The 25640-nt window shown below is 39.9% G+C and overlaps 7 protein-coding genes across 7 annotated transcripts; 3 read left to right on the top strand and 4 right to left on the bottom strand.

The window, feature by feature from the left end:
* Nucleotides 1-2654: 2654 nt before the first annotated feature.
* On the top strand, nucleotides 2655-4921 carry BCR41DRAFT_385395 (cytochrome P450). The gene is made up of 4 exons (XM_022027662.1): nucleotides 2655-3008; nucleotides 3205-3646; nucleotides 3736-4609; nucleotides 4718-4921. The coding sequence occupies exons 1-4, from the start codon at nucleotides 2868-2870 to the stop codon at nucleotides 4890-4892; spliced, it is 1632 nt and encodes a 543-aa protein (XP_021882771.1). The 5' UTR covers nucleotides 2655-2867; the 3' UTR covers nucleotides 4893-4921.
* Nucleotides 4922-5597: 676 nt separating this feature from the next.
* BCR41DRAFT_350406 (hypothetical protein) lies at nucleotides 5598-6442 on the bottom strand. Its single transcript, XM_022023661.1, has one exon. The coding sequence runs from the start codon at nucleotides 6137-6139 to the stop codon at nucleotides 5711-5713; it is 429 nt and encodes a 142-aa protein (XP_021882770.1). The 5' UTR covers nucleotides 6140-6442; the 3' UTR covers nucleotides 5598-5710.
* Nucleotides 6443-8729: 2287 nt separating this feature from the next.
* Nucleotides 8730-11359, bottom strand: BCR41DRAFT_350404 (serine hydroxymethyltransferase-domain-containing protein). The gene is made up of 6 exons (XM_022023660.1): nucleotides 11125-11359; nucleotides 10842-10874; nucleotides 10622-10723; nucleotides 10377-10456; nucleotides 10053-10253; nucleotides 8730-9908 (listed from the first exon to the last, which is right to left on the bottom strand). Exons 1-6 carry the CDS (start codon nucleotides 11203-11205, stop codon nucleotides 8888-8890), a joined length of 1518 nt encoding a protein of 505 aa, XP_021882769.1. The 5' UTR covers nucleotides 11206-11359; the 3' UTR covers nucleotides 8730-8887.
* A 3394-nt stretch (nucleotides 11360-14753) lies between these two features.
* On the top strand, nucleotides 14754-15781 carry BCR41DRAFT_420908 (hypothetical protein; the record flags this gene model as incomplete). The annotated part of the gene is made up of 3 exons (XM_022029958.1): nucleotides 14754-14878; nucleotides 14997-15311; nucleotides 15562-15781. Coding segments are annotated over exons 1-3 (573 nt in total), but the record flags the coding sequence as incomplete, so codon positions are not given.
* Nucleotides 15782-15967: 186 nt separating this feature from the next.
* BCR41DRAFT_320737 (MT-A70-domain-containing protein) lies at nucleotides 15968-18321 on the bottom strand. The gene is made up of 6 exons (XM_022021407.1): nucleotides 18199-18321; nucleotides 17535-17999; nucleotides 16990-17361; nucleotides 16517-16868; nucleotides 16227-16408; nucleotides 15968-16059 (listed from the first exon to the last, which is right to left on the bottom strand). The coding sequence occupies exons 1-6, from the start codon at nucleotides 18246-18248 to the stop codon at nucleotides 15999-16001; spliced, it is 1482 nt and encodes a 493-aa protein (XP_021882767.1). The 5' UTR covers nucleotides 18249-18321; the 3' UTR covers nucleotides 15968-15998.
* Nucleotides 18322-18576: 255 nt separating this feature from the next.
* On the bottom strand, nucleotides 18577-20840 carry BCR41DRAFT_320736 (Aldehyde/histidinol dehydrogenase; the record flags this gene model as incomplete). The annotated part of the gene is made up of 6 exons (XM_022021406.1): nucleotides 20170-20840; nucleotides 19971-20054; nucleotides 19726-19848; nucleotides 19500-19630; nucleotides 18839-19380; nucleotides 18577-18747 (listed from the first exon to the last, which is right to left on the bottom strand). The coding sequence occupies exons 1-6, from the start codon at nucleotides 20627-20629 to the stop codon at nucleotides 18579-18581; spliced, it is 1509 nt and encodes a 502-aa protein (XP_021882766.1). The 5' UTR covers nucleotides 20630-20840.
* A 3525-nt stretch (nucleotides 20841-24365) lies between these two features.
* On the top strand, nucleotides 24366-24992 carry BCR41DRAFT_303290 (kinase-like domain-containing protein; the record flags this gene model as incomplete). The annotated part of the gene is made up of 1 exon (XM_022020708.1): nucleotides 24366-24992. A coding segment is annotated over one exon (627 nt), but the record flags the coding sequence as incomplete, so codon positions are not given.
* Between the last annotated feature and the right edge of the window lie 648 nt (nucleotides 24993-25640).

The following is a 25640-nucleotide window of genomic DNA, read 5'->3' as shown; positions in this document are numbered from 1 at the left end:
GAAATAAATTTGTATCAAAATTGTACAGTTCTACACTCAATCGAATGCGCTTTTATGCATCTACGTATACATGCAATCAACCACGCCATCTTTGTAACTCGAACAACTTGACATGTCCAATTTTTAATGAGCACGTTTTTTCCTCATTCAAGTTATCCACTTTGACGACTGTTTGGACTCCATGTGGTATAAACTGTATAATCATCTAAACACTGCCACATGTCACTGACTTCTCTACGGTCCCTTAAACCAATACTCTTTGCATACACCTGAACTTTTGCAAGGGACGTGTCAATACTTTGACAAACATGTAACATTTGATGGCTACGTCACAGCCTTTGGATTGTAGAAGCCCAGAAGTATGCGGAAAACGGGAACCATTTGTGTTTTTACTAGCAACAGGCGCAGCTTCAAAAAGTTTGCCTCCAAAGAACAAATCCTCTATCCTGCGTCCCAAAAGCACGCCACAATCCTATTGAAGCGTTCAGAGGCATTATTTGGCCTCATGGTTTGAGGATTAGCAGACTTTCAGTCAAGTTTTATTGTTTTGAACAGCAGCAAATCCTGTCCATTCGAAGAGTCCCTCGGCATGGCAACTATTCAGGAGATGCTAATTAATCAATTCCGCTAAATTACGGTGAAATCAGAGCAGATTTGGAAAACCAACAAGCATCGAATAGTCGCCTTTGAAGAGTTCTTCTTAGTAGACCAACTGTATCCTGAATCAATACTGATATTAAGAATGTTTCATGGAAGCAATGAGGACTCTTTTCCTTTCTTCTCCTCTCTCCAAGGCCAGGCGAACAATACTCAGCTTTTTTTTTTAAAAAAAAAAATTATTGATTAATTGGACCCGACTCTATTCGGTCTGTTAGTTCCTTTCCCCTGTTTGTAATTTATTTTCTTTGTGAAATGAGGAACATACGAGGGGCAATCCCAGCATTTATACATGTGTATGCATGAATTACATAAAAAAAAAAAAAAAAAAAAAGAGAAGAAAAGGTGCATAAATGCAATTAAAAGCACGTGTGATTCTCCACGCGTTTTACTTAGAGTTTTTTTTTTTTATTTTTTTTTTTATTGCCGTTACTGTTGTCGTTATTGTTGTCGTTATTGTTGTTGATGTTGTTGTTGATGTTGTTGATGATGTTGATGGACAAAACCCTCTTTCGCACCCAACAAGAATGAGTAATCAAGGTACAAAAACAAAATCAAACTTTGAGAAAGAGAAAAAAGAGCGTCAACAAAGAACCAGCGGTTGAGTGAAGGAGGGAAAAGGTTGATGACCAATAGAAGACTTGAAGCTTGCCCTTGCTTCTTTGTTCTAATATTTGATGGTATATTTATAATGATCTTGTAAAAAAAAAAAAAAAAAAAAAAAAACCAACAACAACAACAAAGAAGAGCCATTAGAAATATATTGAGCAAAATAATAAAAGCATATATTAAATATAACAATAATAATAACAATAATATTAAAAAGTTTAAGAATAAAGTATTTTCTCGGATGTTTCGCTTCTCGGAGATCATCCATATTTTTCCCATGGATAAAAAGCCCATTTCATCCCGTAACAGGATCTGGAGTTTACGCATTCTCTTCTCCTATCCAACAAGAGTCGAAAACATCGGGAACGTGATGAGAAGATGATAGTTATTACTGCTTAAAAACAAAAATAAAAAAAAGTCACTGCTGGGCTTTAGAACAGAGAGGGCTCGCCGGCGCTATTTCACTGTCATCTGTTCTAAAGAGATTGTGTGAGTAAAAAGCTCGCTCTTTTTTTTTTTTTTTTTTTTTTTTTTTTTTTTCTGGGAAGAAGTAATAAAGACTGCATGAACCCTCTTCTACTTTGAATCCAGTGGGTGGATGAACAAGTGTTTGTTCCACGGGCCAGTTCACAAGGTCTTGTAAATGTGTCAACACCGATCAAACGCATCTCTCAAACAAAAAAAACAAAAAACCGGTTGCTAGCTTATTCGAACTTTTATTATTATTATTATTATTATTTTCCACACACTTTCTATTCCTTACTTTCTGCATTCGCATCGGATCAAAATGGACTTTTATCTAAAAGAGAGAGAAATTTGATATAATAATGGTAACGATCCACACAACGTACATGTACAATTTAGAGGCAAAAGCAAGAAGATTTTAAAAACGACCAAAGATAAAAAAAAACCGGTTTTTGATTTATGCTAGCCTTGTTTATTAAATGGAAGTATAAAAAATGACGATAATGATGATGAAGATGGTGATGTTAGCCTATTATGGATAAAGGTAAAAACCCTTCCCCCTCCTGCTAGTAGAAACATGTATTCCCTTGTGGAGGAAATCCCCCCTCCTTTTTTCTTTCCGTTTAGTGTATTAGGACAAGATCATTCGCGAACATACTTTCCGTCGCTGCGCAAGATTGCGATCCAACCTTGGCAATAGCCTGATCGTTGGCTAACCGGTTTTTTGCGCTTTAGTCAGGGTCATTCAGCGAAAAAAGAAAATAAAAATAAAACTAATAAACTTGTTTTTTATATTCTGTGCGAGTGCTATGCTCAGTTGGGGCCTTGCTCTGCCAAAGGAAACTAATCATTTATCCAACCTTCAAGTGTTCTTCTTTGGTATAAAAGGGAGTAAAGTTTTTGTTTTCCCATCTGGACAGTAAATCACACTCTTCTTTTCATTTTTCACCCCAAAAAAGTTTCCCTGTAAAACCGAGTTATAAATATCAAACATTTCAACCCTTCTACTGTCCTCTGTTCTCTTCTCTTCAACCCTCGCCCTCGCCCTCGCCCTTCGCCCCTCGCCCTCATTTTACAAACTTCGTTCTCTTTTCCTTCAAATTCTTTATTTCTCCACATTCCTTTGATTAGAAATCATGCTCGGTCTTGTGTCCACTTCTACAACAACAAACCCAACCGATCTCTTAAAGGCTGTCTTGCCCATCGGTATCGGTCTTGCCTCCGCGGCATTCCTGGCCCATCGAGCCACTAACAAGGGTGGATTCAGCAGAGATAAGGTAAATTGCAATCTAAATTCATCATATAAATATATAAATGTAAAAAAAAAAAAAAAAAAAAAAAAAAAAAAAAAAAACTGAGAGCGTCATTCAAAAGAACATCAATCTCTAACAAAAAAACTAATTGCCTAATTGGTAAACTAAACACAAAAAAAAAAAAAAAAAAAAAAAAAAAAAAAAAAAAAAACCATCTTAGTCTATCCCAATCGTACCATTACGTGCAGGCGACAAGAGCCATGATGCAGAATACGCCGAGGATCAAAACAAATTCCTTTCAAAGTGTGTAGAGAACTATGGCCTCGTTTTCAATGTCATGCTCTGGAATCAAAAATTCACAGTCGTTTCGGGCTCGTTGATCCGAGAAGTATTCATGAATGAACAATTCAGTTTCATTGATGCTTTGGAGGAGGTGACAGGCATGAAGGCTTTCACAGACAGTATCACCAAGACCAGCAATGATGAAAACTGGATCTCCCATAGTGCCATCCGTGATAACCTCTCCCCATTCCTGCCCTTGTACACCCCTCGTATTGTCGAGCAATTGACTTTGACAATCGATCGAGAATTGGGTGATTGTAAGGATGGAAAGCTGATTGAGAAACCCATTAATGTCTTCCAGGAGATGGTCGCCGCTGCCAGTAAGTTTTTTTTTTTTTTTTTTTTTTATTACCGGTTTCGGACGTAGTTTCAATTTTAACCTTTTTTTTTTTCTTCCTTCTTTATTCAGTGGCCACTGTGTTTATGGGCAATGACTGTGCCAAGGACCATCGGGTCCGCGATTCCTTCATCAAATGCACATATGACTTTGGCGAAGTCCTTGGTCGAGATAACAGACTTCGATTCTGGCATAGATTCAATACCCAAGCCAAATATAGCGTGTTGAATCCTCTGAAGAAACATATTGACATCCTGGTCGAAGTTGCCACCCCCGTGATCTTGAAACGTCGTCAAGAAGAAGCTGAAGCGAATGCAAAGGGAGAGGAATACGTACGTCCTTTGGATATGATGCAAAAGTTATTGGATAACTTTGACAAGTATGGATTCGTGGATATTGAGGATGTCTGCGGTCATTTGTTGCTTTTGGTCTTGGCAAGTGTCCATACGACATCAGATTCTGCCGCCAACTTGTGCTATTACTTTGCAGCCTTCCCTGAACATGTGGATGTTTTGTATCAAGAACAATGCGAGGCTCTATCTCAGATCGAACAAGAACGTCAGACCTTGAGACAGAGCAAATTGGCTTCAGGTGAGGTCAAATCCGAACAGGATTTCGTAGGATCAGATTTGGATCCCAAGAACGATCGTGATCTTTCGGCTGCTATGATGAAGCGGTTAGTCAAGATGGATTCTTTTGTTAGAGAGGTTTTGAGATATAGGACCGAACGTTTGACCTTGGCACACACGGCCAGAGAGGATATCACATTGTCCAATGGAATGCGCATCACCAAGGGTAGCAAAGCCATCATCAACAACCATTCAGTCCATCAAAGCGATGAGGTTCAAGGAGGCGACGCTTATGAGTTCCGCCCCTGGAGATTCGTAGGCAAAGCAAAGGCTGCCACCAAGGCTGGCAATGACTTTTTGGTCTTTGGCATGGGAAAGTAAGTATAAAAACTAAGGAACTTGGAGGAAAAAAAAAAAAAAAAAAAAAAAAGTGCGCGACTTGGATCTAATGTATTTATTTATTTATTTATATATTTTTGCGTTAGGCATGCATGCCCTGGACGTTTCTTGGCTATCCAAGAATTGAAGACTGTTGGAGCGCTCTTGGTTTCCAGGTACTCAAAGTTTGAGATCCAGGATCCTTCAAAGACCAAGAGGGGTTTGATGTGGCGTATGGGTGATCCCGTTGATACTGGTCTCATTTTCACAAGCCGTAACTAAGCAGCTGAGCATCTTAGTGCAGTTAAGAGAAGAACCAGAAAAAAAAAAAGAAAAAAAAAAAAAAAAAAAAAAGGCCATTCGTTTTCCCATTTATACTTTAGATAGATGAATGGGAGATGTATTTATGTGCTTCGAAGCCTCTTCCCCACTTTTTCACTTTCTCATATGGTGTGTACAGAATACATGGCACACAAAACAACATCGATCATACTTAATATATATAATATAAATAAATAAAAGTAAAAAATAAAAAAGTAAAAAATAAAAAAAATGGATAATGGAAAATAGCATACTCATGTGACACACACCCGTCATCTGGCGCCACAAATCTCAACCGGAGGGTGCTCGGCTATCTTTTTTTTTTTTTTTTTTTTTTTTTTTTTAATACTTACTACAAAGCCTCCAAGGGCTAGTCTTGGGTAAAGATACAAAAAAAAAAAAACCGCCACCTCATAAAATAAAACTTCTACCATCATCACTTGGCCTCACCAAAGATGTCGCGCGTTTTTATTTTTCCTTGATGAGATTGTAACACAACTTGTCTGCCATCTTTTTTTAGAAACAGAAAGAGAGACAGATACACACATTTTCAGTTTACTCCGAAGCATCTTCCACAATCCAGAAAATAAACTTTCAAGGGAATCAAAACGCGTCTTTTCATTTTACTTTTTTTTTTTTTTTTTTTTTTTTTTATACATGATGGTCCCATAGTCTTCAACTCTGTCATTTATCCTTCTAGAATACACTACTAAAGCTGTCATCGTCATTTGTCCATGGTGGAGGACTTCTAGCTTCTTCACCATACAGCAATGTCACTATCAATTGATGAAAGAAAAGGAAATGGGGAAAAAGGAAATGTTGAATAAGAACTTTTTAACCATTCTGCCCCTTTTTGAACGAATTAAAATGATAAAAGAGAGAGAGAGAGAGAGAGAGGACTTACATGCAAAGTTACTAGCATATAAAAGGATAAGGCCGACGGTCAAAAAGGTCGGAATGGTCCTTGCGAAATACTTGACATCACTTCGTTTATGGACCAGATGCAAATGTCGCTTATGATATAACGTAGTCGCATAAATCAACGTCAATAGCGCCAAGATCAAGGCTCCTACGCCCACATATGAGGTCACTCCCAAACCAAAACTCAACAATGTCACTGCAATGCCTCCCTGCAACACTCCAAGTCGAATCCAATGCAGATACAATCGCTCATTGTTGAACTGAGCCAGTCGACCCATCCGCTTCATCTTGTAGTTCAATGGATCGTAATGACGGTACCCATGGAATGTCTCCCCGAAGTCGAATCGAGACAGGAATTTTCCTCGACTCTTCTTAGTATTCCTATCACCCTTATTAGAATCATCCAGTTTGGTCTCTGGGCGATAATAACGGCGATCAAGGCTACTATTGGATGAACGACCCGTGGAAATGGATGAAGCTGAATCTCTTCTTGAGGCCGGAACCCGTTGTTGTTGCTTTTGTTTTTGTTGCTGACTACCTCCGTTCACTCCCGCTCCTGCTGCTGATATGGTTGATGCTCCAAGTTTTTTCCCGTCATAATATGAATTCGCATTACTGTTATTGTTATTGTTATTGCCATTGTTATATCCAATCTTCATATCATTTCGGCTATCGCTATAGTAATACCCGTTTCCTTCTGAGACCTTTGAAACCTTCGTGTCATTACTTCCACCTCTTCGGAGCCGATCACTCAAACCATCTCCGCCATCTTTTAGGTACATTTGGTGCATTGGGATAGTCGCTGATGAGGATTTACTGATCTCTCCAGAAACCGGTCCAGAAACCGGTCCAGAAACCGAACCTGAACCTGAACCCGAGCCCGAGCTCGATCCAGGGTTAAACCTGGCACCAGATCTAGAGCTTGACTCAAATCCCGTTCCAGAACTTGAACCAGAACCAGACCTACTAGCGGTCTGACTACGATTGGCATTGTTGTTATTGTGGCGACCGCCTTCTCGACTATGGTTCCTCTCTTGAAAGGTTGGTACGTTCGGGACATTGGCTCGACGGTTGGCATCGTTATCAAATTCGGTATCTGCGAGCCAATTCCGAGAACTGGAACGAGGGAAGGATGATGTCAAGTGAGCGGATGTAGGGGTCGTGGGGGAAATGGGAGTGGTAGGAGAAATGGGATATGTAGGGGTTTTGGGATATGTAGGAGAAATAGGATGAAGAGGAGAGGTAGGAGAGGTTGGTTGAGGACGAGGACGAGGACGAGGACGACCACGGTGGGTAGTATTGGTATTGGTATTGGTATTGGTATTGGTATTACTCTGGTAATGATCATTATGATTGCTATGAGGGTTATAGTTATTGCTGTAGTTATCACTGTAATTACTGTTGTAGTTATTGTTGTAGTTATTGTTGTAGCTATTATTGTAGTTACTACTATTGTAGCCACTGCTGTTACTACTGCCGTTATCGTTGAAGGGGTTCATGATGTGAAAAAAGGGGTTAATATGGTGCAAACAGAACAACTATAAAGGGAGGAAAGGGAGGGGGATGTGATGAGGTATGAGGTATGTGCAGTAAAAAAAAAAAGGAAGAAAGAAAGAAAGAAGGGGAGGAAAAAGGTGATAATGGATTGGATTAATGATATTCGATTAAGAAATGACAGAGCTGTGTGATTATGAGCGGGTCCCAGAAAAAAAAGAAAGAAAAAAAGAAGAGGAACAGGAACAAAGGTTGTGAGGCGGTAGGAAAGATTGGTGTGAAAAAGATAAAGAGGCTGAAAAAGACGATACCGGGCAATTGGCTTGAAGGCGATATCTTTTAGTCTTCGGGAATAACCATAAACAAAATTGCTCTCTTCATATATCGCTGTTATCATCATAATCATAAGCATAATCATAATCATCATGGTTAAGAAAGAAAACAAAACTTGACTACCCGGAACATTGTTCGTAACGTTGCCAGTGAGCCGATGAAAACTGTATTAATTATTTGGATTTGGATTTGGATTTCGACTCTCTTTTCATTTTCATTGCACCGGTTTCTGTTCCTGAATTCCTTCAGTGGCAAGCCAAGCAAGGCAAGGCAAGGCAAAGAAGAAAAAGCATGAGCAAACAAGAAAATTTTTGTTTCATTGTTGCTGAATATCTAATGCAAAAGGCTCATTTGTGTTGCTGCACAAACTCCAAACATGAATGCCTGACAAGTTCTTTGTTGTCTGCACCGTAATAAAATGAGAGAAAAATCAATTTCCAAATAAGATTCGCTATCGTCCAATGATTTATCGTGGCACAAAAACGTTTTGTCACTTGAACTAACGCGTTGGGTCCATCTATTGTGTGCTCGGTAAATAATCATTTCACTCCCTGACACCTTGGTCTTTGACCTTGGAAAAAAAAAAAAAAAAAAAAAAAAAAAAAAAAATCTTGCTCTTTGAAACGCATATACCACATTCCTGTGTACCTTTTATCCTTTTGGTCTCATGTATTAGATAATAAAGGGTATTAGTGTTGGCACTATATCAAGCCAGTTCCCAGACAGAAAGCGAGCATGTGCTTTGGACTTTTCTTGAAACAGGGTGTGAACATGTACCTGTCATTTACCTTTGGAATAAACCAAGCTAGTCTTTTAAACCATCAGAAAACCCCCGAACAAGTTTTTACAGGTCGCATGAGGATTGGGTACTTCTTCAACACCATCGGAGCTGTTTCCTCCAAACTCATGCAAGTAAACAAGATGTTCAACGTCACTCACGAATTGTTTTTTTTTTGTTCAAAAGTCATGAACTACAAGTGCTCATTGGCTTCATAAATCAAAACCAATGAAATATTATCCGTATCCGGACCAAGGATATATTGAACTTGGCTGTTAAGTCAAAAATAATGTATTGAATGGTATTTTTTTGTACAGTTGTTTGAATAAAGGCAATTAAAAAGAATGATGAGAAAAATATGATGAAGGAACTAGCATCATGCAAGTTTGTCTAATGAAGCTTAAAAGAAGTATGCCTGATTTTTTTTTTTCTAGTCGCGGTATTCCATCTCATCTTCAGTGAATCCAACTGTAGGGAACTTGCGGGCAAACTCAGCAACCTCCTTCTTCAAAGCCTGAATCTCGGGAATCTGGGATCCGTCACCAACAAACGACTTGAAGTCAGCAATCTTCTTGCCAGGGGTTTTGCTCTTGAGATCCTTGGTAAGGTTGACTGCGCGGTCGATAAAGTTGGCAACTTGTTCAAAATCCTTCTCGCCCAAGCCCCGGGATGTCATTGCGGGAGTACCAACACGGATTCCACCAGGGTTCATTGCAGACTTGTCACCAGCAACAGTGTTCTTGTTCGAGGCAATGTTGACCAACTCCAACACACGCTCAACACGCGAGCCATCAATGCCCTTTGAGCGAAGATCGACCAAGATCAAATGTGTGTCTGTGCCACCAGAAGACATCTTATATCCAAGCTTGCCGAAGGCATCAGCAAAAGCCTTGCTGTTCTTCAAAACCTGTTGCTGGTACTCCTTGAATGTTTCGGTCTTTGTTTGCTTCAAAGCGACGGCCAAAGCCCCAATAGTGTGATTGTGAGGGCCTCCTTGGTGACCAGGGAAGACAGAGGCATTGATAGGTTCCTCGAGATCATACTTGATCTCATTGCCCTTCTTGTCGACACCGCGAACACCCTTGCGGTAGAAGATCAAGGCTCCACGAGGTCCACGCAGTGACTTGTGAGTGGTAGTGGTGACAATGTCCGAGTGAGGGAAGGGTGACTTCAAAACACCAGCAGCGACCAAACCAGAAATATGAGCCATATCAGACATCAAGTATGCGCCGCAATCGTCAGCGATCTTGCGCATGCGAGGGTAATCGATCTCACGGGCGTAGGCAGAGGTACCAGCAACGATGATCTTTGGGCGGTACAGCTTGGAGTTCTTCTCAAGAGCATCGTAGTCAATCAAGCCGGTTTCTTGGTTAATCTCATAAGGAAGGGTCTCGAAGTAAGCAGAGACCATAGAAATCTTCTTGCCAGGAATCTGGTAGCCATGTGACAAGCTTTTTTTTTTTTTTTAAAAAAAAAAAAAAAAAAAAAAAAAAAAATTGCCACCAAAATTATAATTTCATAGGTCAGCACTCAGCGCTCTATAAAAACTCATGTGTCAACACATCACTTTCGAGTTTTCTAAATTAATCACTTACTGTCCTCCGTGGGGAAGATCAAGACCCATCAAGCGATCATGGGGCTTCATGAGGGCGCCATAAACGTAGAGGTTAGCAGGTGCTCCAGACAAAGGTTGAACGTTGACACCCCACTCCTCAGGATTCAAATCGAATGCCTCAAGGGCACGCTTCTGGCAAAGGCGCTCCGACATGTCAATGTTCTCATTACCGCCGTAGTATCTATAGTTTGAAAAGTCAAGCAATATAAAAGTCAGTTGGGTTGACAATGCCTCTTAAAATATACTCGTATCATTGGCTATAGAAAACATTATATAAAAAAAATATATATCCATAATGCTGTACCTAGCACCAGGGTATCCCTCAGAGTACTTATTCTGAAGAATGGATCCCAAAGCACCCATGACTGAGCGTGAAGTGAAGTTCTAAACCAGGATGATTACGTACACAGAAGATAAAAATCTGAGTCAATGTTTCATGTCCCATATTTTCTAATGACTCCTGGAACTTTTGGATAATAGCAAATAATCCTCCATGCTTCATCAAATGGCAAAAAAAAAAAAAAAAAAAAAAATACTCGGTCGGCATACCTCGGAAGCAATCAAGACAATGGACTCGCGCTGCCTCTTTTTCTCAAGCTCAATAATGTTATACATCTCAGGGTCCTGTTCCTTGAGAGATCTGTTGAGAAGCTGAAGATTTCATCATGTTGACATATTAAAAAATCACGAGTTAGAATGGATCCTTTCTTTTGTCTAAACATGCTTTTCTTAAAAAAAAAAAAAAAAAGTTCATATTATTGCAGCTTACCTCCTTCTGTCCGGCAGGGAAGGCCATACCACGCTATGTATAATAAAAAAAGGTTTAAGGAAATAATATAAGTCCTTTATTCATTTTATTGCTTTTGCATCCTGGGAAAATTTATTCTCTGTGTGGATTGCAGAATCCAAAGAAACAAGCAACATGAACTTGGTAATCCCTTGTCAATTGATCGCACAATACTAGACAGAGAGCTTGCTGCTATTACTGCTTCGTTTAACTGCCTCTGCTCTATAAATGAATTGCACGGGAGGAGAGTTAGTAATATACTTACTGTAAGGATGCGGGTGGAGACGGCGGGCGTGAGACCACGCTTCGCGAATGTGGCAGCAGTTGTGGAAAGTGAACGGAACATGTTTGGATATGGATTGATGTAAGCAAGATTAGTAGAAAAGAAAAAAAAGGTAAAGAGAACGAGAGGAGAGAGGAGAAAGAGGGGAGAGAAGGTGAGAATGAGGAATGAATCGACAAATTCAACAAACAGAAATGAGATTCGGGATGAATGATAATGAAAAGGAGAGGAGTGAGAAGCAGGAAATTAATTTATACACGAGGACAAAAAAAAAAAAAAAAAAAGACTTCCACCAATTGATTGTTTTCCGATACCTCTTTTGCTTGCGCCCATTCCATTCGTTCAATGAAAGGTTGATAGAATGAACTGTCATACAACCAGCACCCATCATGATGCATAATCAATTCTAGAGACTGACAAGTCTAAAGAGAATACAAGCGACTACAGAAAAAGTTTTGCCCGCTTTGTCATACCCAATTAAGAATAAGAAGCAACCAGTCCTAATAGATACTTCACACATACATAACCCCAAAAAAACGAACAAAAAAGAAACCCTTGTTCTGGTTGCACCCTTGCTTTCTCATTGTCTGTTTCCCTTTCTCCCTAGAGGATCCTGCTGATTCAAGCCATTGGATGTATATAGCTCATGCGAGAAGTATCCTTAGGACCCTTTTTGCAGACTTGATCACTTTTCCGGTACTTATTTTTATCTTTTCTTTATTTTTTTTTACTCTAATGATGGACATAGACCGCAGCAGATCATTTTCTTGTTGTTCCACCGAGTAAAAGTGAAAGAAAAATCTGTATTGTGGTGTGTGCGCTGTTGACTTCCGCTCACTTTTTAAAGTTTTGACACGGTGGAATCTTTTACTATTCCACCGAGTCAAGTGTGAAAAAAAAAAAAAAAAAAAAAAAGACTGATCCGCAAAAAGCTTATTGCTTCGTGACAATTAAAACACACTTTCCCCCACATTCAGACATTCCCCTTTCCTTCATGAAATACAACGTCGCCATTGGTTAAGGGTTCTTTTTTTTTATTGAAGAAGACGAAGCCGATGAAGCATCATAATATGGTCTTCTAGGCAATTAACCTTTGCATGCGTGCTATTTAACCTCCCCCCCCCCCCCCCCCCCCATTATAATCTATACTATATACTCACTACTCCCTTGTTATACTTTAATATGTATCAGTATACGGTAACGATGGCCTCCATAGTCTACTCATGGTTGTTGTTAATACTTATCTGCTTTTATTGCTATTATTATCTCAAGAGCATTAAAGTCTACATGATGTTCTCGTAATTATGGTCTGGAAAAGGACTGGGATAAGACAGGATAGTACATTGAATAGCCTATGGAGACTGAAGAGCATAGGATAACAAAGGAAATGAACTCCTTATTTTAATTGTTTCTCTTCGTTTAAATCAGTCTTTGAATAATTTCTTCAGTTGCTCGTAAAAGGAGGAAGAAAGGAGAATCCGCACCTCTCCAATGTATAGGGGGTCTGTCGGATGTGTATGTGTCTGCCCCACTGGAACGTTGCAAAAATATAAAAGAAAAAGTCATAGTCGACACTACCTATGCTCTATCGGAAAGAAGTTTTAGTCTGCAATGAGATATTATGATCTTTCCTTATAACTTCTTCATTCTCTTGCATGGTCTCAGGAAAGGTCGATGCGGTGCCTCTGATCTTAGTTTTAGGCTACTGGTTGGTAGGCATGCAGCATCAGCTGGGTAGCTGCATGGTTGATTGGATCATACATAAACCGTAGAGTAGCTTTTTTGAACGTGTTCAAAATATTGGACAATGAGGATAAACCTAATGGAAGAGATGAAAGGGCTAGCGAGGAGATAGGAAGCTTAGTTAAATGAAAGGAGAGTATTGCTATAGGCCATTGCTCCCAAGCCCGGGGAATTGTAGGATTGACAGGCTCCCCCCCCCCCCTCCCCTTTAAAAAAAAAAAAAAAAAGCATATTTAACAAATCCGTAAGAGACAGGAGGACGGACGAGAAGGACTTACATTACATCCACCGAGTCCATGAATGACCAGCAATGCGAGCACTCTACATGTACTCTAATTTGTCTGTTTACATCTGTAAAAACTTCACGTCATGGCCAGTAGTGCATAGTGCATTGCCACATGTCGCGTGGCGAATTCGTCGAGTCGGAGTGGATGTGGCTCGTGCTCAAATTAAGTTGTCTAAATTTTTTTTATTTCTTTTTTACTTGGACATGCCGCGCGGATTTTTTTGTCCACCCTTCCTTGACTCACTTTACATCCTCAAAGAAATGATCTCATGTCTCATGTCTTTTTTTTAATGAAGGTAAAACAATCTCATTGAATCTCCTTTTCCTTTTATGGAAAGTTTAGACACTTCAAAATGAGAAATAAAGATTATGTAAGTTGCTTATTTGTATATAATGTCTTAAAAAGAAGCAATAATTCGGTAACGAAGATGTTGTAAGAAGAGTAAACTCGCTTTTATTACAACTGTAAAACATTTAAAGTGACCTGTCTCTAGGGAATCAGCCGTGCCATATCCAAGTAAGACTTTATAAACGTTAGCTGACAATAGCTACTAAATCATGATTGAAAAAAAGGTCACATTGAGCTGTTGTCCAATTTACCTGAGCTTAGTCCTGTTGATCACCATGCAGTCTGTGACGCTGTTGTACAGCTATGGTATAAGAGGAGACCAAAAAAAAAAAAAAAAAAAAAAAAAAAAAGTGCAGCTGAAGATACTGTCGACTCTGTTAAAGTGTAACGCCTAAAGATCAATGTTTTTATTGCGCTTGTGAAGGACCATGTGAAGGGAATTAACAGTTAAACATTGAGCCATGAAATCGCAATCTCACGATTAGAGAAACCGCTGCACTTGGACAGAGTCAACAGTATTCGGCACAAGGTGATGCAAAGCGCATCACCAGAAGATCGACACATCTACTGCTTGCCTGATCCGCTTTGCTTTTCATGCTAACGAAAACACTCTAGTGGCATAGATAGAACATTCTCGAGTAAATGATGACGGTCCTACTTTGAGAAGATGGCAGCATTGTAACTGAACCGATCCTAAAAATTTTGCTCATAGTAATGAAACAAATAGCCATACGGGATAGACACGGTGAATGGGTTGGCAAACCGCTCTTCAGAGAGCGCGTCATTATCATAAAAAAGCGAATATATCGTATGGTAAATATAGTAGCAATAAAGCATCGCCCATCATGAGAGGAAGGGGAGACAGATCTCACACACGGACTGGGGACATCTTGACACGCTCAAGCTTCTCTAACAATGGCAAGAGTTTATTTCACAGAACCTATGCATCTCATGCACTGGATGTTGAGAACGCTTTTCAACCGGTTAAATTTAAATCCTTCCATTTCTTATTTTTAAAGTTTCCATTCTGGACCAAGTTTTATTGGCTGTGGATGTGGGGGAGAGAATGGTCCATTTCGGCAACATGGGCATCAAAAGCTTAAAAAGTATCCTTTCGCCTGGAAAATTTTTTTTTAATGATTCCCACAAATAAAAAAAGAAGGAAATTACACTAGCCTCCAATATTCTTTTTTTTTTTTTTTTTTTTTTTTTTTAATTCTCTTCATTCTTGTCAATTCATTTCAGCTCATTCCAGCTCAAATTCTAACAAAAGAATCCGACGCTTCTAAAATCCACAATACAACAACAAGATAGCAGTATGAGTCAAAAAACCATCCGTTTTGAGAGTAAAATTAATGGTAGACCACTTCAAAAAAAGATAATTGCGTAAAAAAGACCCTGGACGAAAAAACAAAGACTCGTATCTCACACACACACACAAATATATATAACTTTCACCTGTTTCCTTTCTGTTAGATGAGGATAAGTGGCGCCTAATCGAAAAGGCGGCGATATTACAGAAAACGCCCAATAAAGACATCGCAGGCAAGCTTGATAACAATAAGCTCTTAAACAAGATCGAGGCTAACACTACAACTACGAATCTGACATACGATGGTCGGGAAGAAGAAGCCAGCGAGGATTCTGAACAGGACTACATCCTTGAGGGCATCCTCTTTTCCATCACCTCTGTTTGTCTCTTTATTGTCATGGATTTCCTTGTCCACCGGCAGTTAGACGAGGAGTATACAACGGAGATGATTATTCAAAAAATCCTAAGAATTTTTCCAGGTAAAAAAAAAAAAAAAAAAAAAAAAAAATTTATAATGAAACAGCCTGTTTACTAATCTAATGTCGCTCGTTCGCACATTTTCCTTATTCGCTATCGGAAAAATGGGATTAATAATAATAACAGTAATAAGAACAATGAATGAAGACCTCGATTAAAAGACAACAAAATTTAATGTGCTGCTAAAGAAGCTAACTCTATTGTTTTTCTTTCCTTCTTTTTATTTATTTATTTTTTTTTTCTTCCACCAAGCAATCCTCGTCATGGTTTATTTTTCCAATAGGAAAAAGGGGAACCAAATGGTTCAGGCGATCATGTTCTTAGCCGCAACCATATGTGGTTGCTATTTTTTGAAAACAACACTTGTTGCCAAATCTCCCACACTTGGGATCATGAGACGCGCACCTGGTGTCATCACCGCTCTTGTTTACTGCATCGTTCAGCTGAACCTAATCAATAGCATCATCAGTCTAGTCATATGTGCTCTCTATTTTCTGTTTGAAAACACGAAATTGCGTTTCTGAAATAAATCAATTCCAGTAAGAATGAAGCACGGACGATTTGGGGTTTGTATTTCAATCGGGCGTTGCATAACATATTCTGTCCAAACAAATATGTATTTTTTGTTTCATTTCTTGTATTTTATTTCTTTTATTTTCTTTTATTTTGTATTACATTAAACATCTACTTTATACCTTCAATTGACAGATCGAAGTCCAACCTTTACGTTTTGTTCCTTTCCGGGCCCAGCTGTATGAACAAAAAAGAAAAGTAGGAATAAAATATATATACATGTATAAAAAAAATGAAAATAAAAAATAAAAAGTTAGAAGCAAAAATATAGATGTATAAAAAAAAAAAAAGGTCTTTGGTCTCAATCGATTGGAGTCATCATGTTTGTAAAGTAAAAAACTTACAGTTCTAGCATCCGCTCGCCATTGGGATTACTCTCTGAATAGACGGCCTGAGGCAATAGAGTTTCAATAAGCTCATACATGAACACTGGTTTTTCTTCTGAGAGCTCTGTTGGATCACTGGGTTTGACGAAATCAAACACGCAATCCGGACTTCTTTGATGTCTAATGTCCACATCAGCCTCCTAAAAGTCCATTTAAAGTATTAAAGCCGCTCGAAAAGTTAAAAAAATAAAATAAAATAAAAATAAAAGCAGAAACCTATCGCTTGGATATTTGATTCCATTCCTTACTTTGCGGAAAATCAACAGAGATAATTTGGATGAGTTGAAATAGGGCGATTTGTCGCGTACGATCTGATTGTTCACATTTCGTTTGATCCAACAGAAATTCTCCACATACCGCATCTCCCACTTTTCAGCCATACGAACCATCTCCGGTAAAAATTCCTTTTCCAACCACACAAACAGAAATCCCCTGGGTAGGATCGCGTTAATATTGATGGCACCCAGTTGTTCCATTGTAATCTTGTTGGGTCCTGCCTCTTCTCCTTTACGCAAAAGCGGTGGATCCATGTAAATAGCTTGGAAGTCAGTCCCGAATCGCGTCAAGTCCATTTCTAGAATATTTGTCGTTTCTTCGTACCTTGATTGGCGAATATACAGGGAGAGAAAGGTAGAAATAAATATTTGCTTCCAAATACTTTTTTTTTTTTTTTTTTTTTTTTTTTTTTTAAAAAAAAAAAAATAATAATAATAAAACTTACCGCGAACCAGGAATATTATTCTGTAGCTGCGCCTGCTTTTCCAGCGTCTTGATAGGATGGATCCATGATCGAGGTATAGGGACAGGTGGAATGCGCACATAGGTTGGTAGACTAGGGTCCATAGTCAAGACTTTTTTCTTTACGGTATAAAACACTCCATTTCGGTCCTGCAGACGGACTTGCATAACTTTGTACCTTTGTAGAATCGACTCCCGGTCCGCTCCTTGAAGCCTCCTCTTCTCTCCTACTCCCCTGATCTTGGGTTCTTTGGGCGCTTTAGGCGGTCGGGGCTCCTTCTCTTTACGGCCACGTTTCTTTGATGTCTTCATTTCTTCATCCCAGAAGGCATCGTCCATAGCCATCAAGTAATCGCTAACATGTCATAAAGTAGAGAAGGAGATAGGCCAGGAGAAAATCGTGTTAATAAGTTGAGAGAAAAAAAAAAAAAGAAATCAAGGGATCCTATTAGGCCTCGTAATATGTTCTGGGAAAAGCAAAAAAAAAAAAAAAAAAAAAAAAAAAAAAAAGCAAAGATTCTGACTTACTCTTCCTCCTCAAAGTCATAAAGGTAATCTTCATCTGCAATGCTTGCCTGCCACAAGTCCTCCTCATAAATATCATCGGGTGTATCTCTAAGCATTGATCTGACTGTAAAACCTGAAGTCCTTCTAAAGATCTCCTGGAGTTGTTCATCTGTAAATCCTTGGTCTTCATTAGGAGTATTTTGCTTTTTTTCTACCCCAAAGATCACTTCTCCGTCAGCCTCGAATGGTCCGCTTCTTAATCCCGATCCTGATCCCGATCCTGATCCCGATCCCGAGTCTGGATCCGCCCCTAATCCTGGCCCTGGACTCGATCCTGATGCCTCATTGTCATTCTTTGGATTGCTAGATGAAGCTGCGGCTTTGGATTTTGCAATCTCCTCCTCAATACGCGCAAGCTCCTCAAACTTCTTCATAATAGCCTCAATGGACTCATTTTCTTCAACATATCCGACATAATGCGCATTACTATCAGTAATTTTTTTTAAAGAAATAAAAAAAAAAAAAAAAAAAGAAAGAAAGCAGAATTTAGCACCTCGCAGCATATAAACAGAAAGAATGTAGTACCTCAGCATTGAATTTCAACTTGGAGAGAGATGCACCCAATGTAATGCATTAGGGTCTCTTCCTTTTTTTTTTTTTTTTTTTCCACTCCCTTACGACGCACTTAATGTTGATAGCCTTACGAGGCCTTCGTTTTGACCTCCGAGTTGACATTTCTGTGGAGATGAGAGTTAAGAATTGGTGGCAAGCTTTCGAATAGTTTGTAAAGAATAGGGCGAAGAGTGGCGGGGACGTGTTTTTTTTTTTTTTTTTTTTTTTTTTCCAGGGCAAAAAACAAATCACAAACAAATGCCCCGTAAACCTTTGTGAGACCACGCGATTTCTAGCAGTCATGTTGATTTTCAGAGTATTTTCGCGTTTTCCTTGCTTCAATCGGTACCTTAATATTTTATTTATTTCACGTTCAGAAGCTAAACTCTATACCATGGATCAAGACCCATCAAGCTTCTTTTGGTTGTGTTTTTTTTTTTTTTTTTTTTTTGTTTAGCTCATCCAAGAAGCGTTCTCCTGAGGGACCCATTTGGTCGTAACCTTTCTTCTTGTTGAGAAGAACTCTACACCACCATCGCCTGTGATGTCACAGTGATTGCCGAACCGACTTTTGTTCCAACCTCCGAATGAAAATGGCTCCCTAGGAACGGCAACTCCAATACTGTAGCAAAGCAAAGCAGTTTCATTAGAGCCTTGGATATTAATAAATACGAACGATTGTCTAAAGGATAAAAAAAACTCCCTTGACTTACTTGACACCACACATTCCAGCACTAAAGCGCTTGATGAAATGGTCTGCAGTCGCCCCGGAACTTGTGTAGATACATGCAGCATTACCATAAGGGTTTGCATTTTCAATGGCAATTGCCTCCTCTGCGTTCTCTACAGCCAGGATGGACAATACGGGCCCAAATATCTCATCGTGCAAGGCCGCATCATTCTTGTTAGTATGCAAAATGACTGTTGGTCCAACCCAGAACCCCTCTTTATTTCTCTTGGCCCATGGCCGGCCATCAACCAAGATTTTTGCACCTGAGGCTTCGGCTTCGTTGATATAGCGCGTGATTTTATCAACCGATGCTTGGTCAATCACAGGGCCTACCTCGCCAGGCGAGCTGCCAGGGGAAAGTGCCTCTGCTTTCGCTACAATTCGATCAATCAAGTCTTGCTGTTTTCCAATGGTGAGCAGGACTGTTGCCGCCATGCATCGCTGTCCGCTGCATCCACTAAATGAATTAACAACATCGGTGGAAGTCATTTCGATATTGCAGTCTGGGGCTGAGATCATATGATTCTAGTTTAGTTTTGTAAAGTTAAAAGGTTGTTAGGACTGGAGATTATCAATATCAAATGCACTTCATTATTATTATATTTACTGTTCAATCTAGAAAAGCTTCGTGTAATGTAATCTACCTTTGCGCCGCCAAGGGCCAGAACGCGCTTGTTCAGCTTGTGACAGCGCTGTGCCACCATCTCAGCAATATGCGAAGTACCAACAAAGGTTACGGCTTTGACATCTGGGTGGTCGATTAAGGCATTAACAGCTGTAGAATTCAAGGAAACGATTAATAAAACAGATAGCAGAGGCTCTATCAGACGAGTTTTTTTTTTTTTTTTTTTTTTTTTTTTTTTAGCTTACGGTCAGCTGTTCCATAAACAAGATTGACAACACCATTTGGCACGCCTGCCTCTTTAAGCAATCCTACTACTTTGCTCATCGTGAAAGGAACCTTTTCACTTGGCTTGAGAACCATTGTGTTGCCTATGCAGTAAATAGTGATGGCAATACAACATCAGGATGTTGAATCATGGAAGCTTGTGTCTCCAACGTTCGCTTTTCTCTGGCCAAAAAAAAAAAAAAAAAAAAAAAAAAAAGAGCTGTACCCATAGCAATGGCGATAGGCAATGTCCACATGGGCACCATGATTGGGAAGTTAAATGGCACAACGGAGGCAACAACTCCAATCGCTAATGGTTGGAACATAGACAAACAGGGGCAGTTAAATTATATGGCCATCGATGAATTTGTGTACTACAATCAATTTCATTGGTAACATGTCACAAGCCCAAAATTTTCACTTACGAACACGGGTATCATAACAAGTGATGCCTCTGGAAACCTCCAGCATTTTGCTTTGAGCGACCTGAGGCAGTGACAATGCATACTCAACCGTTTCCTGTCCCTTCAAGACACTTGCCAAAGCCTCAGCCTTGTTTTTACCATGCTCGAGCACCACCATATCTGCCAGTTCCTCAGCATGTTTGGTCAACAAGGAGTGGAAACGGATTAGGATCCCAGCACGGTCCTTTATTGTTCGCGCAGACCAAGCTGGAAAGGCTGCCTTGGCTGCTGCGACCGCTTTTTCCACATCTGCAGCTGTCGACAAGGGGACATGACCAATGACCTTGCCATCGAATGGACTGGTCACAGGAAGATACTGCGTCTGCGCACCGCTACTAGACTCTGTAGACGATGATGACACTGGCTCTACAAACTCGCCGTTGATCCAGTTGCGAAGATGGGGTTGGTCCTGCGAAGACATTTTTTTTTTTCTTGTAAGGTGAAGTTCAAAAAGGAAAATAGGAAAAGAGATGTGTAGTTGAATTGATGAATGAGATGGTGAATGAATGAAAAAAGGAAAAAAAGAAGCTCATGACCATGTTGGGGAAAGTTACTTGAGTGAAAATCAAGGGGGTCGAGATCTGCGTCGTCATCGACCACATTTGGCAGTAAGGAGGGATACAGAAGTTGATCAAGACGCGCCCCGTTTGGAAAGGGCGATTTCATTGGCTAAATAGTCATTGGAATGAATTTACTTTGCCATGGCGCCTGACAACCCACTACTTCTTTGTGTTGCTAGTGACAACAATCCTCTTTTCCTAGTCGCGCATGCCAATCATCTTTTACAAACCTTATATAAAAGAAACACGCCAGCTGAAAGACCAATTCAGAACCTATTCCTCAAAGAGATAAATAGCATAGAAGAAAAGTGACATGTTTCTAGAACTTGAAATAAAATAAGGTAAATGAGCCACCATGAATAACTGCTGATACTTGTTGAGGGCGTCAAAATCTTAACGATCAAATTATACAATCGCGTAACTTTGATACGATAAGAATAAAAGTTTGAGTGCTACTTGACTGGGCTGATAAATTCAGAGATGAACCTTAAGAGAGGGTAGGACATAGAAGAACGCGCTCGTCTCCCTTTGAACCTCTTTCTTCTATTACTCTACGCTCTCTTTTTTTTTTCTTTGCTGCTGCTGCTGATGAGCCTCACTCTACTTACATACGGGGGGAGTCGTCAACTGACAAAATACGGGAAGAGAGAAAAGATTGACGCCGGTTGTGTACTTGGCGTACTAATGATGTGCATTGATAAAGATTTAATGATTGGTTGGAGCAATAAAGGAGCTCTGTAGCAGCTCTAGTGCTCATGGTTGAAAAGGAAGAAATATAGACGAATCAATCCCATCGGAGGGTGCCTTTTCGATGAGGGCAGAAAAAGCAACGGATAGAGAACACATCAACAATAAAAATACACAAACCCACACACAAAAAAAAAAGACAATTGGCTCTCAAACTAGAAAATGAAGTTCATTTTGAAAAACTTCAATAATGACAATTAAACACGAAAAACGCCATCCGCACATGGAAATAGAGACAGGTTTATAGATAAGTAGATGTGATTACAGACCTGAATTGATCTCCCCAAAAAATGCCAACATGAATCATGTGCAGATTGTCCAAGTATGGCCCAAGTACCCCAGTGCCTCATTTTAAACAACAAAAGGTTTTATCCCTGTCCACAAGCAGCGGAACTCGGAACAACTGAAATGCATGCAAAGTGTTGCCATTGCATTCATACTGCATTATTGAAGTAACCAAAAGTGCGGATGCAAAACACATAGAAGGGTCCTCCAGTGGATGTTGAAGAGACTATGGCGTGAAATCCCCATGTTTTTATCCAAACAATCCAGTGGGTTAATAAAATAGTTTGAGCAGATCTTGTACAAAATTGAAAGTTACTTCATCAAACAAAAGAGATGCATGAAAGGTTTGTTTGCGGTTTGTACGCATGTGTTAAGCAAAGAGGCTAGATATTAAAAGCTGTTTATGCAATACGATCAGGCCAATCAAATAGAGCATCAAAGGATAGACAGAAGTCTGGTTATTCCTAGTCGGACGCCAACAGAGAGAGAGAGAAAGGGAAATGCTGATGATGATCTCTTGGGTGAAAAATATGGATCGATCGTCGCTTAAAATAAAAAAAAAGAAAAAAGAAAAAAGGGTGGCCCTCGTTCCTCATCCTCGCTTCGCTTTTCTCACTTCTCTGCCTTGTTAATGAACGAGCGTTACTTGTCATCTTCACCAAGCATTGTATGAATATTGGACACACTGAATGGGTGGGCAAATGAACAATGATGCCGTTTGTGTGATACAGATGTGAGTGCTACTTCCTCGAGATCTGATTCAAATTTAAAAGTTTGGAAGGACAAACGCCTGGATCCTTATTGTTTTTCTTCATTGATTACTCCCCTGGCCCATCTCCGCTGCTCACTTTTAAAAAACTTTTTTTCTTGTCCTGCCTACCCCGATATCGCACATATCTTGACCCTTTATTAATTTCACTGGTTGTATGTCCAATAAATACACGTTGTTTCCTTCTCACGTAATGGTAACTCATAAATGATCAAGTTTCGGTTGTGAATACGGTCTAACATGTAATATCACAAGAGTAATCATAATAAACAAAGGGCAATTGGCCTATTTGATCAACACCCAAATTACATATTACATTATTTTTCACATTTGCTTTTCTCATTCCACTTTTGTGCCGTTTGAACATTAAATTTTATATTCTTGTAAATTTGTTCATCCGCCCATACACAGTCCTATTATTGCCCACCATTTCAGCTGGCAAATAGGGCTTCTGCTCTTTTTTTTTTTTTTTTTTTTTTTTTTTACATTCACACATTCTTCCTTGCTCGTCTCATCATCTCACTCTCTTCTCTTTTTTTATTATTACTTTTTTATTTAATTTTATTCTTATTTTTATTTTTATTTTCCGTATTCATTCATTCATTCATTCATTCATTCATTCATCATTTCATTCGCTACAAATTCTACTCCCAACCAGAGCAAACGCATCAACTAATAGGATTCATTTTCACATTCCTTACAACGACCAAAAAAAAAAAAAAAAAAAAATAGTGCCAAGGGACGGACAGACAAGAAAAAATAGCTGTGCTTTCCAAACTCGACACATTTATCCACCTTCCCATCTCTGTTTTTCTTCTCTCTTTACTTTTTCTTTTCAGTATATCGAAAATAATCAGGCATATTTCTCATATTTCATCATAGCCAGAGTGCTATTACAAAAAGCACACTCACTCACTTCCAGAGCCAACATTCAGTAAACAGAGTGAGAAGTGCACAATAAATTACGAATGGCCAACGACAAGACCGATAGGACCGATAGAACGGAGAGGACGCAAAGTGCGCAGGTGAAGAAGAATACACGTGCAGAAGAATGGCTCAGGAATGCAGTCAAGGACAAGCATGTACGCATGATCCCTTTCTCAGAGATCAGCAAGGTCAAGTACAATGTAGCCAAAGGAGGCTCAGGAACGATCCATCTAGGCGCTTGGAGAAACATGCATGTCGCCATCAAGGAACAACACAATACCAATGATCTCATCAAGGAGGTAATTGAATAGACATATTCCTTTCCATCTATTAATACCTTTCCCATCATCTCATTCATTGCTCATTGTACTCTTGGATATAATAATATATCTTTAAACATCCCTCACACATTCACAAAGCATGGTCTTTTAAATCAGCTCAAGACGAAAGCAGCCTGCAGCAACCACATATAGCCCAACATATCCATACCCACAAACTTCTTCTGTCTTTCAATCTCTCTCTCTTTGATTCTATCTATCTGCTTGTCTTATATCTGTTTACATATGCGTGATTGTGAGAAATACACAAACAAGAGCGGCAGGGACGAAGCGGTTGAGTTAATTTAGGCTGAAAGGATAGATAATCCACAAAATTGTGCGCCAGTCCGATGCTTCCGCCAAAAAAAAAAAAATTCGGATGGATAGATGAATATAGAAACATATCGTGAGCTCTTTAGAAAGAGCATCGAGTTCATTCTAGTGACAAAAGATATTAGGTAGATGCAGCTTTAACTATGCGCTACTAACCAGTAACTCTGTGCCTTTTTTTTCCATCCACCTTGTTAAACATGAAACAATTTTTAGCTCAAAATGCATAAGCAAGTGCACGACTCCAATTACATCGTCAAGTTTTTCGGCATCACTAAACACCCGCTTACACACGACACTTGCATTGTCATGCAGTTTGCAGAGAATGGATGTCTACAGGATTTTCTTGAGACACGAAATATCACTATTACATGGCTCACGAAATATCGGCTGGCCTGGGAGATCTCCAGCGGCCTGGACTTCATTCATCGTGAAAACATCTTTCACACAGACTTACACTCACGTAATATCCTTATTGACACCCATGGAAAAGCATTGATCACGGATTTCGGACTGAGCAAATCTGTGAATAAGACCATTTATACCACCAAAGCTGGACTTTTTGGTGTCGTTCCATATGTGGCGCCCGAGCGCATGCAAAATCCAACATACACCTACAACGCAAAGTGCGACATCTACAGTTTAGGCGTTATCTTTTGGGAACTGTCGAGCTGTGTTATTCCATTCGAGGCACAATTGCAGGATGTGATGCTGGCCGTTAACATCATTGCAGGAGTCCGCGAAAAGTCAGTGCCAGGGACAGCAGTTGAATATGAGATGCTCTACCGACGGTGCTGGGATGGATTGCCACAAAACAGACCTACTATGGATATCGTTCTCTCCGAGCTAGTAGAGTTATTAGCAGCAGAGCAGCTCAACCCTCGACCAGCATCTCTCTCACCTCGACCTCCACGACCTCTGTCGAGTGAATCGATGGTTGCACCGGGTACACCTTTCCCGTATGAAAATGAGGCGGCACCCCCATCCTCACCAGAAATTTCACGGCCTTCCTCACCACCTTTGCAGAGGCCAGGAGTCCTTCCTTCAATTGCCCAGGGATTGGCAGCAGCAAACCAAGATCGTGCAGGAACTCGCGTATCTTTTATGGGCGAGAGGCGAGAAAATGATGTACGGCCAGGGCAGCCACCAGAACAAGGACAGAACGTCAGTGAAGACAAACTTGGCTCGCCAAACAGACGTGCTCTACCTGCAACGCTTCCTGATAGCCCAACAGTCACTACCGTGCACAACGATGTGAATATTAATTCAGGGGTGCCACAAGATGAAGCTAAATTGACCGGAAGTACATCGACCTCCGAGCATGGTGATGACTCGACTGCTCCTCAACTCCTTCCACCTCTCCCAGCATTCAAAGAACTTGCTCTAACTGCAGCGCATAATAACCTTCCAATTCTGGCAACAGTGCCAGCGGAGCCCAACAATGGAGCACTGCCAGAAACAGCATCACTGGCTCTTGCTAACGGTATTCCTATGGCC

The sequence above is a fragment of the Lobosporangium transversale genome (genome assembly GCF_002105155.1).
Source record: "Lobosporangium transversale strain NRRL 3116 chromosome Unknown BCR41scaffold_12, whole genome shotgun sequence".
NCBI classification, from domain to species: Eukaryota; Fungi; Mortierellomycota; class Mortierellomycetes; order Mortierellales; family Mortierellaceae; genus Lobosporangium; species Lobosporangium transversale.
This window is presented reverse-complemented; position numbering and strand designations above follow the sequence as displayed.